The sequence below is a fragment of the Puccinia triticina genome, chromosome 17A (genome assembly GCF_026914185.1).
Source record: "Puccinia triticina chromosome 17A, complete sequence".
NCBI lineage: Eukaryota > Fungi > Basidiomycota > Pucciniomycetes > Pucciniales > Pucciniaceae > Puccinia > Puccinia triticina.
This window is the reverse complement of record NC_070574.1, coordinates 2,795,049-2,810,930: the sequence shown is the minus strand read 5'-3', so window position 1 is coordinate 2,810,930 and position 15,882 is coordinate 2,795,049. Positions and strand designations below refer to the sequence as shown.

The window sequence follows — 15,882 nt, the reverse complement described above, 5'->3', positions numbered from 1 at the left end:
CCTGCCGGTGTGAGCTCACTATGGGAAGGATTGTTCAAATCCAGACAATAAACCCAAGTTCCAAACCGTTTGGCATGTTTTCCAATGATCAATCTCTGAAACATATCGATCTATCTTGTAGGCTCGTAGAGGAGAGAATAGATAAAATTTTGTACGAGGAATTTGTGCACTGGTCTTGTCATCCGACGTCCTCCCATTTCATGGTTATCCTTGATCTGATCTGAGTTGATGAGCTGATACCTGCTGATACAGATCTGAAATCCGTCTAGGATGTCAAATACTGAGAATGCCAATCAAAGAGTGTGCGAAGTGTGGAAATGTAGGCCATGCTTTGTATGTAGTTATTCAGAATGTCTATTCAATTTTTGTACAAGGAATTCACAGCAGAAAAAGGGGTCCTACCGTCCTTGAAGGTCTGGGCCTCTTAAATGTAAATCTGGCAGGGATTGATATGGCGGAGGGGGATCGAGGCGGTGAACGCGGCGAACGCCTGATGGGATTGAGAAGATGGAAACCGCTGAGCACGCAGGCAATCGCCGCTAGAAAGAGTTGAGCATCGAGAAGACACAGATGGGAGCTTGAGGGCTTGAGGCGAGGAAGATGTGTGCGTACAATCACGACAGCTGCGGCTTGCAGACTTGTTTATTAAACTTTTTCGCAAAACGACCAACGATCTGTGGCAAATAAGGAGGAAAGGTTTATTCTGTACTTCTCATATTGATTGACTTATTGATATATCTAAAACACAACATACATACAAGACCTCTAAAGAACAAGCATTTTTTTTGAAGGTAAAACAAAGTGAACTTATTTTTGAAGATGTTTGTGTGGTTGTTTATTTGGATCTATTCAGATTGTAGTAACACACGCTCCCAAGCGAAGAAACCCAACTATTACTACTGCTACTGTGGCTGGACCCATTGGCACCACCCTTCTGCCCCCCCAAAGAAAGGAAGGAAAAAAGAAAAATGGAGGAAAGTGTAGGAAAAGAAGAAAAAGGAGAAAGGAAGATCAACACAGCAATTTCACGTAACATTATTGCCGTCAGAGTATGCTCATAAGAATCAATCAAAAACTAAAATCAAATCCCAGCAGAGATACTACAGGAACAAACAAGAATCAGTGCAGTCAAAGTAGGGAAGGGGAGAGCAACATGGATATGGAAGAAAAGCAATGAATTCATATATTTTCAGCAACAAGAAAACAACAACAATCATGATTAAAGTACCCGAGTCGACTAAAAAAAGGTTAAACGAGTGGGGGGGAATAATTTATCTGAAGAATTTCGGAATGGTTTGTGCAGGGCGAGATATTGTAACAGGTTGGGAAAGATGACCTCCTAAAACAAAACTAATGACAGCCCTTGAGGAGACTTGATAATACAAGACCATCGTCCACCAAGCGATAAACCGGAGCGGTGAGATATGCGCATACAGATGTTGCAAGACATTAAAAGGAAGGGGGGAAGGGGGAGATCCCCTGACCGTTGACCGCTCGATATCGCAGGTGGAGGGGTATGCTAGTAGTGTAAGAAAGGACAGGAAAGTGAGGAATGGGGGCAGCATTGCAACTGTACAACGCTTCCAGTTGGGTATAATCGGGAATAGACTCCTTCGGTACATTGTTATTGATGCCAAGGGTGAGACAACAGTCCCGTCTTAGGGTTTCACATGGGGATGGGAGATACTACATGGCTGACAATGAAGTGAGTTGGAAATGAAAATGGCGATGTTACATGAATGGGGCGTATTCGCTGGCCCGATGATCGTGATTGAGAGCCATGCCGGGGTAATTCATGTGCATTGGACCGTTGGAGCTAGTGGCGGACCAAGGCGCTGCGAAGCCGGGCGAGCCGAGCTGACTTTGAGACAAGTGATGATGAGTCGTCAAGAGGGGGTGTGCCGTGGCAGTGGTGCCTGGTGCACTGGTTATGAACGTGGGTCCATGCGAGCCGCGATGTCCTTCGATAAGACTGTGGACATGATGAGGCATGTGGGTTGCGTTTCCAGCAAGATGGGGCGAGCTGAGAAAATAGCCGGGGGACATGATGGAAGGTTGAAAGGCCCCTCCAGTGCGAAGAGGGTCCAGATTTTCACGTTGGATCTTGCTTTGAATGCGTTTGCCGTAGGGGGTGTTGCGGATTAGAGCTGTAGAGCGGACAAATAAGTGAGTATATGGGAAGATTGAGCAATCTTCTGAGCAATCGACTTACGCAATATGGGGCGAATGTTGTCAACAAGCGCCGCACGCTGTTGGGGCTCCGAATAGTCCAGCGCCGTTTGTACGACATAATTTGCACTGTTCGATGGCACAAGTCAGTTTTGAAAGCAAGTGATTGCATAGAAGGTTTGGAAGACTGACAAACTGTCGCGGAGGAGGCGCTCAAGCTGTTGGCGACCGGAGAGTTCTTCCACCAAGGCACGCCTGGCAGACAGATCCGAGACACGGATGCACTGAATGATTGTGATTGACATTAGTTGCCATGCTGGGGATGATGTTCAAGGTAGGGAAATACACCAACCTTCTCGACGACATTGCTACTAAATTTTTGCATGGAGAGTGCGCAGACGTTGCCCAAAAATTGCCTAACAATCGCTTCGATGAATCGGCTGTCATTCAAGTCCAAGACGTACTGGACAACGTAGTTACCCTGCGAGATAGATGTAGTGGGAAGCCTAGTTAGTACTTCCGCTGGCAGACATCCCAACATAAAAAGAAAATATAAATTACAAATGGATCTTGAACGAGTGTCAACGAGTTGTAAGTGATCTCGGTCACAAGTTGGATCCGTTGAGATTCAGAGGCATGGTCGATGCATCGTTGCAAAACACAACAGCCGTGGCGGTGGGTGGCCACTTCGATACAATTAGCCGCAACCGCGTTGTAAATGAATTGATTGTCTTCCGGTGGTAGATGGTTAAGACATTTTTGAATGACGTGGTTCCCATTGAGATCTTTGATGAGAGTGACTACATTGAGGTTCAGGGCGACGATGAGACTCTGGACTTGGCGTTGGGTTGACAGAAAGTCGATCATCTTTTGGGCAGCACGAGTGCCGTGCATGTTGAGGGAAATAGAAACCAGCTCTCCACTAATGGACTCAATGAGTAGATCCCGCTGGTCGTCCGTACTGTATTCCAACAACTTTTGTGAAAGGTAGTTGCCGAAGGCGTCTGCGATGGGAGCAGAGATAATACATGGCTTGGACTCAGAAAAAGTAACGAGGAATGAAACAGCTGATGGAAACGGACCTGTCATGAGTTCTCCAAAGTGTGGATAAATCTCTGCGAATATCATGTCACGGTGGCTGGGGTCTCCCTCCTCAAGTTTCTTCTGGAGAAAGCGGCATCCGTGTTGATCCTGTTGAAGCAAACAGCGTGAGGATGATTCGCTAAATGGACAAGTGGGATAAATCAAGGCTGCCTACCTTACAGAGCCCAAACATGTCCCCTTGCATGTCTTCCAAGCGTATGTTGGCAAAGCGGTTGGTTTCTGGGTCTCTTCTAGCTTTGCTTGCGGACAGAGAGCCATTCAGACCGTTATCAAAGCTATCGGCGGCGTCAAAGCCAAAGGAAAGTGTGGTGGCATTGGCACTTTTCAAAGGACCGGATCGAAACTTGTTGAGATTGGGATCAATGGCGCTACCGCCATTCACAGCGAAGGACCCGGAACCAAAGTGACCACTGTCTGAAACAGCGGAGCCAATCGGAAGAGGGGACCTCATGGCATTCAAGTCACTGGCAGAGAATCCTTTGTTCAACGCCGCACGAATATCGACTGGTGAAGGAGGAAACAAGGAGCTGTTTTTCTTCTCCTGTTTTGGCGAGGTTGATAGCGAGCCGTTGGCGATAACTTGGGAGGTAGAATGCGATGAACCATTGGGACCGGCGCTGACGCCAGTCGAATTCCTGCTGACCGCCAAAGCAGATCGATTGACAATCCCACCGCTGATGTGAGCGACACGAGAGACATGCGGAGAAGCAGCCCGGTCGGATGCGGGGGAGCTGCGGGCATCCTTGTGGAATGAGACCGACGTGGATGACTGAGGCTTGGCAGCAAGGCGACCGCGTTCAACCTCACGTGACTCCTGTGAATGGGTGAGGGGACGATAGTGGTTCGGGGAGTCAAATGGCGACCAGTCGGTTCCACGGGACGTTGGAATCGGACGAGTCAGGTTGGAGTGTCGAGGGGGTGTCTGGGCTAGGGGTGCCAAGTCCAGCGCAGCGGATGAAGCGGAAAGCTACCGTAGGAGGCACCGAGTCAGAACTTGGAGAGTTAACAATTATCATAGGAGATGGCTAACCAGTCCTGGAAAGCTGTCACGTCGCACCAAGATGGGAAATTTGTCGTCATCGGTGTTCATCTGCAAATATTTGCCTCCGAATGTATTTTCTGAATGGAAAATTGTGTCAACTGTGTGGACAGGAAAAAGGGCCGCTGGGGGGGGGGGGGGGGACCATACTTACGGTGCAAATCAGTCTCCAATTCGTCATCAAAGAGGAACGAGGTAACGGAGGTCCCGTCATTCGTACCAGGTCCACCTTTGTGGACACGACCGTGACCGTTAGGGACATGAGACCTGTGATAGGAATGTTGGTTAGACGGTTTGAGCAGATCTTAAACTAGGAAGAGAGCTCACGCTAGGGACGCCGGGTTGATGCCCAAATTTAACTTGTCCAATCCCAAAGTGTCCTGATCTTGGCCGGAGTGGCGACGGCTAGCAGGAACGCTCTTGGAGTTATTGGCGTATTCTCGGAAAGAGCCTTTTGGGAGTCCAATGTTACCGTATTTTCCGGAGTCGTTGATGAGTTGCGAGCGGTGAGCATCCGATACGCCGAGGAGGATATGATCAACCTCACTCTCAGACCGAGGCGGGGTGGTAGGAGCCGAGGCAGCTGCGCCAAGGAGCTCTCGTTCTTCAGACTCATGTTGAGCTTCCAAGGCACGCATCTGGAATTACGCGAGTCAGTTTCTCACTGCCTCGATCAAATGAGTCCTCGCAGGCGGAGACTCACCTGTGCCGCGAAGGCGCGCTTCTGCTCGGCCCGCTGTAATTCGTGTTCGGCTCGTTTTTGCTCCAACCGCTGTGATCCAATGCGATACCGTGAGTACTCGTCAAGCAAAGAGGTCAAGATAGGGCAACTCACGGAGTTCAATTCAGGGGATGTGCCGAGGCGGGTTGACTTCGAATATATAAGCACGTGACGCAATAAGATATTAATACATTGACTTCGTGGGGCTAGAGAACTCAATGAATGCAGGCGTACCGAGTCGGCCAAATCCAGAAAGTCCGTCTTGCTTTTGGTGCGGCTGTGTTGGTGGCCAACAGGTCCAGGTCGTCCGATGGGAATACCGCCCGCGCCGAACAGATCTTGACCACGTCGAGGGGGCAGGGCGTCGATAGATGCTGACAAATCATCGACGGCTGCCGAGGCGGCGTGAGATTGATTTAACGACGAATGACTCATGCGAGATAGATCGTTGACTGGGTGGACAAACGGTTCTTGTCGGGGGTTCTAGATCTTTCTAATAAAACAAGTCTAAACCGAAAGTTTGAGTGAGGACCTTGGAGGGAGCAAGCAAATAGGAATTGTTCCTCAAGTCGAAGAATGTTAGGGAGAACTTACCGGAAGACTGAGCGAATGACTAGAGACGGGTAATAAAACAAGCAATTTATGGTACTTTCGCTGAGAGGTATCTGTTGGTGAAAAGAATTGGAACGCGTGAGAAGTCTCGTTCGGGTGATTAAAAAACAGACAGCGTAAAAATGTGGAGAAGGGTGTGGACAATTGGGGATCGCTGATGGGACAGACTAACAACAAGCGGGGGATCCGACAGGAGTATTAAGTGGACGTTTCCTGCAGAGGTTGTCCTAGACTTGTTGCGCGCCTTTGAAGGGTTTGAACGGTCTAGGGAGACGGGCGAGGTTGCTTGGTAGCTCTGGGGGGATGGGCCTTCGGTCAAACAGGTTAAGGATCAATAAGCGGCAACAGTGGAGATGTGGTTGTTGGAATATTTTACAACGCTTGCGACGCCAGAGAGACGACGGAAAAATACACAGAGAGAAGACGCCGGAAGAACGGATGTGGAATGGCAAGAGGAAGTTGTATGAATATGTTACTGCATTAGTCAACGTGGAGTGGGTGCGCCCAAAGGATGCAAAATATAAATAAGAAATAATACTAGAAAAAATTGTGTCAGACACCTGTATTTGATATCTGACGGAACCTGGATGAGTGATGAGATAGATTGGTTTGGGTTGCATGTATTGCGACGGCTGGATTCTGACAAGCTCAAAACAACATGTGGTTATACAGAGCTTGACAGGCTCAGCAAAAAACTACACCGATCAAAAAGGGCGGCAAGAACAACACATCAGGGATCGAGGACAATTGTGTGCATGGAAACATTTGTTGTACTGCAACAAATGTATTGTACAATCGACAGATTCAGCTGCAAGGAAGCAAATATCCAATCACCGAGCAGGGACAGCTCGAAGAGGGCCAGAGTCCCGATAGGGACGAATGGTTGAAAAGGCCGACCAGGGTGGGGCGTAGTCATGTAATAGAATAGGATACAGCTCATGGAGCTGAAGAGACCAATGATGGGGAAGCCCTTCAAGGTGTGTAATCACCACGTTGGGAATCTGTATCAAGGCTTTCTATTCTATGAAGCAGGGCTGGATTCAAACCACGTTACACATGTGTATTCGTGTATGGCCAGGACTTGCCCAATACCACAGGGCTCTGCCGTCGGCGGGCAGTATGAAGATGACTGGGTCCAGAACCAAGCGAGATGAATCTGTGACAGACCACGACTGCATCACAAGAAGTTCCCTCTCGAGCCGATAGAGGGCGTGAGCTGTGGCTCATGATGGTGTCAATGTGTAAAAAACGCGGCCGCGGGGGATGATATGAAGCGTGCCTCGGGATAGGAACAAGACCGCTTTTTCCCTTGCGATGCACGCTCAAGCCATGGATATGATTTGCCACAAGTTGTGCTTATTGAGCATACATCGAGATTGATGTGTGGGGGGCATCCAGGAGCAAGACCCCCGAAGACTTGAAGAGGCGTTTGGAGAAAGCTGAAACAGACGAATCACGGTGGAGAAGCTCACATACCGAGGTGAAGCGGATGAACCTAGAGTACAAACGAATTATCTTCTTGGATGATGGAGAGGCGAGAATCGACTATCAGTCAGGGACAGCAGGCCGGCCGGGATGGATCGTGAGTACAATACCTGTTACAACTGAGCAAGCCGAGATTTGGGGGCGGAGCGAGGACTTGCTCCAGAGGAGGTGTGTATGCGGGACCCAAGAAAATTCAAGAGGCTGGTAGAGTGACAAGGTTGTTTTTGTGTCTTGTGTTGTTGATAGTAGACGATGGCGATGCAGGCGATGGGGAGAAGGCAGCCTGCTGATGGGCTGGCAAATCCTTGCGGTTTCTTTTTTACAGAAGTTGGATGCAGGCGAACGAATGTCTAAGCTCTAGACAGCTTATAGTAGCCGCGTATCAAGCTAGAGGTATCTATCCGTGGTGAAGGCTCTGCAGGGTCCAGTGGGAGACGGAGGGACAGCTCGAGGCAGGAGAAACCGGGGGATGTGGGGAGACGGTCTGACACTGTCTGGCCGCGATGGAAGACGAGGAGGCCAAGGCCGAGAACCCAATTCAACGCAGAGGGACAAAAAAAAATAAAGAAAAAAAGCCTGGTTGATAGACAGAGCGACTCACAGTGAAGTCGGTTGATACATCACTGCGCAAGTTGTGGTTAAGTCCATAGTCAACCTCCCTACATCTGTTTGTGTTTATTATGTAAATAAAAATGTTTATTTGGGCAGACTCGTCAAAACCGCTCTCCCCCTCTTCGGAGCTGCCTTTCCATCCCGTCTGGTTGTTCTTGATCTCTACGAATCGGCGACCGGATGCTTCTCAACGACAAAGTTTCAAGAAAAACAGTTGACTTCGTTCTTCACGATGGGGGAATGTCTTGGTCAGGGTTGGCATGGTACACATACGCAGAGTTTCGAGGGTCAATAGCGCTTGCCCACCGGAGGATGTAGCCGTTCTGGGTGTTGGAGCCAGGACGTGCCAACCGAGAGCTAGCGAGGACGCATGTATGTTTGGCACATTGAACGTTTCTAAAACGGCAGGTCGCCCATCCTGAGCGGGGTTGGCGCATGGAGTTTCTTGCGCAGTTGGTGTAAATCATCCCAAGTTCCACGGCTATGTAATGCTCCCTGATCCAGCCGACCCGGTCGATCAACCCCCAGAGATGCTCGGATTCTGGCCAAAGGCAAGCAAACAAATGCATAGGTTTCGATCGAGGAACAGCTTGTATCTGGATTTTGATGACAGCATGCATGTGGGTGCGATCCCTGTTATCGAGCTCAGCCTCAACCTGCCTCAACCAGTTCCGCAGCTCAAACCCAAATGTTCCTCGTCTTTCATCATTAATGGAAATGTAACCCAAGGCCATCACGACAACCTGAAGGAAGCTCGCACAAGTCAACAGGTCACATTTCCCACGAAAGCGGACTGCCATCTTGCATGTCAGCTGAGTTGGAAAGTATGCTTTAGCACGTTTCACAACCAGGCATTCTGATTGCTGATGTGTGGAAACTACGATCGAGCTTGGCACAGCTTGGCACTCGTTGTTGCCAGGATGCATTGACCCGACCCTAGCGAGGTCAGCTCCTGGCGGATCTAGGAAAGAATGAAGTTTTTTGGCCTGACTGGTTTTTCGAATTTGGCAGGGAAATTTTAAAGAATTGAATAACTTCTAAACCATACCAGTTTTGGTGGCATGGAAAAGATGATGAGAAAGGCGTTGATGTTGCTCTTGTTCCATGTCATTTTTGGTGATCACCCTTCACCACCTTCCACGAAAAATTTGAAAGAATTCAGGAAACTAAGATTTATGATTGCCGTTAGATATCTATTTTTAATCTAACTACAATCTCTAATTTAAAACTGGAAAGAACTGGAAGATGTGTTTTACCTAAGAGCAAGCGACAAGCCGCTTTCTACTTAAGTGAAGAGTTGAGATGAGGAAGTGGGAACCCAAGGCGGTCTTTTTCCTTCTCGGTAGAGAATTCGAGTTACTCAATAGATCTGAGGACACCAGATTATATCCGTCAGTATTCTCGGCTTTCTTCCTCTTGAAACCTTTTAGGTTCTTACTTGAGTAGAGCATTCTGCTCTCTTTCTCCAGTTCACTTTCGGAAACGGCGTAACAGTACGGCAATGTTATCTGCTTTAACAGACAGCTCGTAAGTCTTTTCGCCTTTTGTTTCTGCCATAAGCTTCTGTCTAGCACTGAGTGCTTACCGATTTGGTTACCAGCGATTTGCTTGGAATCGGCTCCGTCCGAGTTATCCTTTTGGTTAACAACGTCTGGTAGGTTCGAATGCAGCATTAGCTTTCATTCTGATCAATTCGACAGATTCCGACCCAGCTGCTTACCTTTGGCGCTTGCTGTGGTTATTCGATCTGCGAGAGACTTGTTGCTGAGATTTTCCGCAACCTTAATCTTCCTGCTCGCGTGCGTGGCACCTGTTCGCATCCAAGAGATGTGATCAGTCTTTTCTGCCCCGCTGCGGCGGTTTTGGACTGCGGTTCAGGGTTCGCTTTGCTCACCTATCTCCGCAGCTGATTGGGCTCCGACCTCTTTCTCAATTTATGAGACTGAGGTCGTTCACTTAGGCGTGTATCTTCACAGCCTCCCGTGCTTCGAGTCAAAAGATGCGAAGCAGCCGTTGAGACTTGGACCACGGACAGCTTGGCCAGGGATTTTCGAATGATTGTTTGCCCGGTTGGCTTGGTCAGGAAGTCCGCGGAGTTTTCTGTTGTTCTGATGTAGTGAATCGTGATCAGTCCAACCGCAATGAGCTCGCGCACAAAATGCAATCTAATGGACATATGTTTTGTCCTGAAACCGTTCTGTGAGGTTTCACTTTTGGCTAGGTCAATAGCACCCCGATTGTCGATGAAGACCAAGATGTTCTGCAGGTTTGGAAAGATTTCAGTTTCATCTGCAAGATTAGCCACCCAAGCCAGATCCCTCCCTAAGTCTGAGAAGGCTTTGTATTCTGCTTCGGTTGTCGAGAGAGAAACAGTGGATTGTTTGGTCGATTTCCAGTTGATTAAATGTTGACCAACTTGCACCACGTACCCGGTCGTGGATCGTCTTGTATCTAGGCAGTTGCCCCAATCTGAATCAACGAATGCTTGTACCTTGAGTGTTTCTTGTTTGCAATAAGTTAGGCCGATTTCCTTGGTTCCCTTCAAATATCGAAACACTTGAATCGCCGCTTGGTACTGCTTGATGCCAGGCGTCTCTAGATATTGAGATAGTGTACTGACCGCGAAGGCAATGTCAGGCCTTGTCAGAATACTAAGATAATTCAGAGAGCCCACTAGAGCCCTGTAATTGACTCCCAGAGATTGAAATTCTTTAATTTCCGCTTGTGACGCTTTTTTCAAATTCTCCCGAGGATTGAGCGGACATGAGGCCGGATGTAAGTCTTGCAGGTGGAATTCATTCAGCTTTCGTTCAATGTATTGAGTTTGATCAATCTGGAGACCGTCACCAAAGCGCTCGATGTTCATGCCCAGCAGAAATTCCGCCTGCCCCATGTATTTGATTTCGAACTCGCGCTCCATTTCTTCCTTGAACACCTCCGGCTTGTCACTAATAATAACTAAGTCGTCGACATGAGCAAAAATCCATGTAGCGGGCTTCCCAACCGAGTCAGTTCGCCAGAATACACAAGGGTCAGATAGTGCCGTTCGGAAACCGAGCTTGTTCAGATATGATGAAAGCCGCTTGTACCAAACCAGCGGAGCCTGTTTCAGGCCGTATATGGCTTTGTTGAAGTCCAACACCGAATTGGGCGGACAATCAAGGCCAGGAGGAGGAAGAAGAGTAACCTTGTCCTCGAGTGGACAGGTCAAGAAGGCACTCCTCACATCCAGTTGATGGATCTTGAGCCCGTTGTTGACCGCAAATGAGAGAAGAAATCGCAAGGATGCTGGTTTCCCTGTTGGTGCGTACTTGGCTTCAAAATTGAGGCCATGCGTTTGACGAAAACCTTGCGCACAAATGCGCGCCTTGAACTCCACTACTTGGTTTTCAGAGCCGAGCTTCTTCCTGTACGCCCAAGTTGCCGGAATTGGGTCGTCACTCTCTACCCGCACTCGAATCGTCCAGACGTTGTGCTTGTTCATGTTGTCAATTTCCTTGAGCTCTGCTGCCTTCCAACTATTGCTTTCGGAACAAGCCATTGCTTGTTTGTGAGTTTTTGGTTCTATTGAGACTGTCACCGTAAATGCTTGCTTCCTTTCGCGCTTCCCATTGACAATGTTTTGCACGTCAATACCTCCTATGATCGCCTTTCCAGCAATTGGAGATTCTTCACCGGCCGATTCAGGTTCTTGCGCATCCCTGCCTGAGCTAGTCGCCTTGATTTGATCCAGTATTCCTTCAATTTCGAGAATTTCATCTTGATCATCCTCCTGCGTCATCGCTTCGCCGCCGTCCGAGAGAGTTTCTTCTTCCTGAAATGGAAGTTCGGCCTCAGCATTGAAATTCGGAAGACGATCACCACTCAGGCTGTTGTGACTTCAACAGAGCGCTCCTAATTGCGGGAAAGTGCTCTCGTCAAAGTGAGCATGCTTCGCCGTAATCACTTGTCGATCTTCTAAACGGCAAATCTTGTATGACGAGTAATCATTCTCGTAGCCCAGAAGCACCCCTTCCCACGAGATAGGCCCAAACTTATCCGTGTGATTCGCCTTTGGCTTGACTACCCATACACGACAGCCGAAGGGACGAAAGAAATGCATGTTTGGGGTTATCTTGAACAATAGTTCGACCGGGCTCTTCTTGCTTTTTGCCAACAAAGGCAGGCAATTAGTTGTCGCAGTCGCCGTTCTTACTGCTTCACCCCACCACTCGGGGGCCAGATTAGCCTGCATCAGCATGCAACGAGTCATATCAATAATGGTACGATTAGCCCGCTCCGCCAGTCCATTATTCTGCGGAGTGTACGGGGGCGCTACGTTGTGCTGGATTCCCGCGTCCTTGAGCAATGCACCAAGAGCCTTGTTGCAGAATTCGCCACCGCCGTCAGTGACGAGTTTCTTCAGCCTTTTTCCGGTTTGATTTTCAAAGAGCCGTATAAAGTCTTGAATAGCCGCAGCCGCTTGGTTCTTTTCTTTGAGGATTGCCGAGTGTATGTAGCCCGTGTGCTGATCAACAAGAGTGAGAAAATATCTAGCACCTCCGTTTGTGGCGGGAGAAATAGGGCCGACAAGATCTCCATGTACCACTTCTAGCGCATCGTTGACATTTTTGAAGTGGCTGTTGCAAGGTGGTCTAGTGATTTTTCCTTGCATACATGCTCCACAGGCACCGGTTTTCTTCAGATCTAAGGGTATCGGTAGGGCTCAAGATTTACTGGATCCAAGACTCCTTTGATCTCCAGCAGGTCGTTGCTGACGTCGACCGCGAAAGGTTTCCCGTCATCTATTTTTACTGCGAAACCATCCGCTCCTTCCTGAATAAGTGCTTTAGTTTTCAGCAGCTGTACAAAAGAGACCAGATTTCGAGTGAGTTTTGGTACGGAGAGAGCATCCTTGAGGGTGAGCGTCCCTCCATTCTCGAGCGGTAACACGGCATCGCCTCTCGCCGTTGCTACTAGTTCTCCCGCCCCACTGCCTGTGACAATTCCGATGTTTACCGGACTTGTTCGTCGAAAATAGCCTAAGGAGTTCAGCATATGATTGCTGGCTCCTGAGTCCAGGATGGTTGTTTGCTGTTTGCCATCATCCGCGCTCGACAGATAGCTGAAGGAGGGTCGAATACCACTTTGTGATTCGCTGTCGGACTGCTGGATTGTCGTGTGGTAGGAGGATCCTTTTTCTTTTTCCTTCTTTTCCTTCTGCTTCTCTAGATGTTCCTGATAGAGCTTTGGATTTACCGTCCAGCAATTCTCCGCAGTGTGGTTAGACGCTGGATTGTGCTTGTTGTCGTAACATCTTATCGGGTTGTACGGCTTTTTCTTCTTGTTCGGCACGTTGGTAATCAGTGCAGTGGTGGTTCCACCTCCAGAGCTTCCTTCGGTTGGTGCTTTTCTCTTGTTTGAAGCTTCAAATCGACCCACCTCGCGCAGTCGATTAATTACGAATTTTGGTTTTCCTAGGGAGTTCAGGTCACCAAATAGACTTTGCATAAGAAACGGTCGCTTCTTAGTGATTCGACTGATAATGCTGCAACAGATAACGAAGTCGGGGACGATCATTCCAAGAGATTCGAACTTGGCTAAGCATTCCTCAATTCCTACTATGTAGGTTGCCATGTTGTCATTAAATTGTGTGTCTTCCCATTTCGCCCACACCTTGTAGCTCGCCAGTATCGAATCAGAGGCGTATACAGATTTAAACATATTCCAGAGTTCGTACGGGTTGTTACAGTTGTTTTTCTTGACAATGGTGTTGAACACCCCATTGGTAAGATTCGCGCATAGCAGATTTGCTGCTCTCTGGGCTTTCCGTTTGGCTCTGGCTGACATTTCGGGAAGAGGTGGATCATCGATGAAACGTTCGAGATTGTATTTGGAAAGAACCATTCGAATTTTCTTTTCCCAAATTTCGAAGTTCTCTCCGCTAAACTTGGGCACCTTCATCATTGGTCTTCCTCCAGCGCTAGAATCGCTTGACCCACTGTCGTCATTATCGGCCATGTTTTCGTCTTGCTCCTAGTCTCGTGATTCTGAGGTAGCGGTTTAGCTTCGAGACTGTAAATCTGAAAGAATTCAGGAAACTAAGATTTATGATTGCCGTTAGATATCTATTTTTAATCTAACTACAATCTCTAATCTAAAACTGGAAAGAACTGGAAGATGTGTTTTACCTAAGAGCAAGCGACAAGCCGCTTTCTACTTAAGTGAGAAGTTGAGATGAGGAAGTGGGAACCCGAGGCGGTCTTTTTCCTTCTTGGTAGAGAATTCGAGTTACTCAATAGATCTGAGGACACCAGATTATATCCGTCAGTATTCTCGGCTTTCTTCCTCTTGAAACCTTTTAGGTTCTTACTTGAGTAGAGCATTCTGCTCTCTTTCTCCAGTTCACTTTCGGAAACGGCGTAACAGTACGGCAATGTTATCTGCTTTAACAGACAGCTCGTAAGTCTTTTCGCCTTTTGTTTCTGCCATAAGCTTCTGTCTAGCACTGAGTGCTTACCGATTTGGTTACCAGCGATTTGCTTGGAATCGGCTCCGTCCGAGTTATCCTTTTGGTTAACAACGTCTGGTAGGTTCGAATGCAGCATTAGCTTTCATTCTGATCAATTCGACAGATTCCGACCCAGCTGCTTACCTTTGGCGCTTGCTGTGGTTATTCGATCTGCGAGAGACTTGTTGCTGAGATTTTCCGCAACCTTAATCTTCCTGCTCGCGTGCGTGGCACCTGTTCGCATCCAAGAGATGTGATCAGTCTTTTCTGCCCCGCTGCGGCGGTTTTGGACTGCGGTTCAGGGTTCGCTTTGCTCACCTATCTCCGCAGCTGATTGGGCTCCCGACCTCTTTCTCAATTTATGAGACTGAGGTCGTTCACTTAGGCGTGTATCTTCACAAAATTTGCATCCAAAGACCAACAATTTGCCATTTTGTGTGGCCGGGCGGGGCTGCAAAACCTCCGCCTGGGAAAAGAGCAGAAGCTCCCATTTCTTTTGGTTTTGCATCAGAATATAGTGGCTCAAAAAATATCAGAAAATATGAGAGATTGTAGGTGAATTTCTTGGCTACAAGTTACATATATCTTGAAGAAATTTGGATGATTTTTGGCAAAGATACAACCAAACAAAAAAGCTGTGTTTGTGCGTACCTGTCATGCCAAAAAATTATGCTTGATTGGTCCCTCCTTCGGAGGCGGGCCCTTCGCGCCCGGGAGGGACTTAGAGTCTTAGTCCCACATGAGGAAACTTGCCTTGCTGACCGAAAGGAATTGTGAAAGATTCCAATGTTCTCCTCCAAGCTGGAATTAACATGTCTTTTTCTACATACCCATGGGCCTCTCACCATAGAGACTGCAAGTGCTTGGGGGTTGAAGGCATGGGGTTGATGAGTGAACTGTAGTTCCATTTTTGAGAGGTTTATGTCCCATTTCATACATAAAATTTTCAAGGTGTACTGATTCTTCAGAAACACAATCAAGGGAGGACTTCCTGTCAATCTGAAAACCCAGATTTTCTCAGATTTTGCAGGGAAATCTAGGCATATCTAGGATTTGGGATAATCAAGCCCAGATTCCCCTGCAAAATCTGGAAAAATTGAAGTTTCCAAATTGACAGGAAGTCCTCCACTGGAGGACTTCCTGTGAATCTGGGAGCTCAGATTTTTCCAGATTTTATGGGGAAATCTGGGCTCAATTGTCCCAAATCCTATGTAGATCTGCCTAGATTTCCCTGCAAAATCTGGGAAAATCTGGGTTTCCAGATTGGCGGGAAGTCTTCCAGTACAACTCAAAATGGGACATATAAGAATGTTGTTCATATGTACACACCTGAAGCAGATCTGAAGTGGAATTGTGAACCCACCCAACGCTTCTCAAGCAAGACCCCTGTCTGTCAATGGACGACTTCCCGTCGAGATCTGGGAGTCTCCCAGAAACAATCTAGAGCCCAAAAAGCTAGATTTCCCTGCAAAAATCTAAACTTTTTGGGTCTAAAGCAGCATCTGGGAGGGTGCCAGATCCCACAGGAAGTCACCCAATATTAAATAAGTAAATCTGGAATTTCAGATTTTTCATGGAAATCTGAAATTTGGGACTCTAGATCACTTCAGGGAGCTTTGGGGACCCAGATTTCCCTGTGAAATCTGAAAT

The 15,882-nt window shown here is 47.9% G+C and overlaps 1 protein-coding gene across 1 annotated transcript; it reads right to left on the bottom strand.

Annotated features, from left to right (window-relative positions):
• Positions 1-1,731: 1,731 nt before the first annotated feature.
• PtA15_17A244 (uncharacterized protein) lies at positions 1,732-5,468 on the bottom strand (the record flags this gene model as incomplete). Its single annotated transcript, XM_053164340.1, has 13 exons — positions 1,732-2,147; positions 2,213-2,298; positions 2,362-2,453; positions 2,522-2,650; positions 2,731-3,173; positions 3,252-3,360; positions 3,428-4,240; positions 4,304-4,392; positions 4,467-4,579; positions 4,640-4,950; positions 5,016-5,084; positions 5,148-5,183; positions 5,268-5,468. 13 exons carry the CDS (start codon positions 5,466-5,468, stop codon positions 1,732-1,734), a joined length of 2,907 nt encoding a protein of 968 aa, XP_053028317.1.
• Between the last annotated feature and the right edge of the window lie 10,414 nt (positions 5,469-15,882).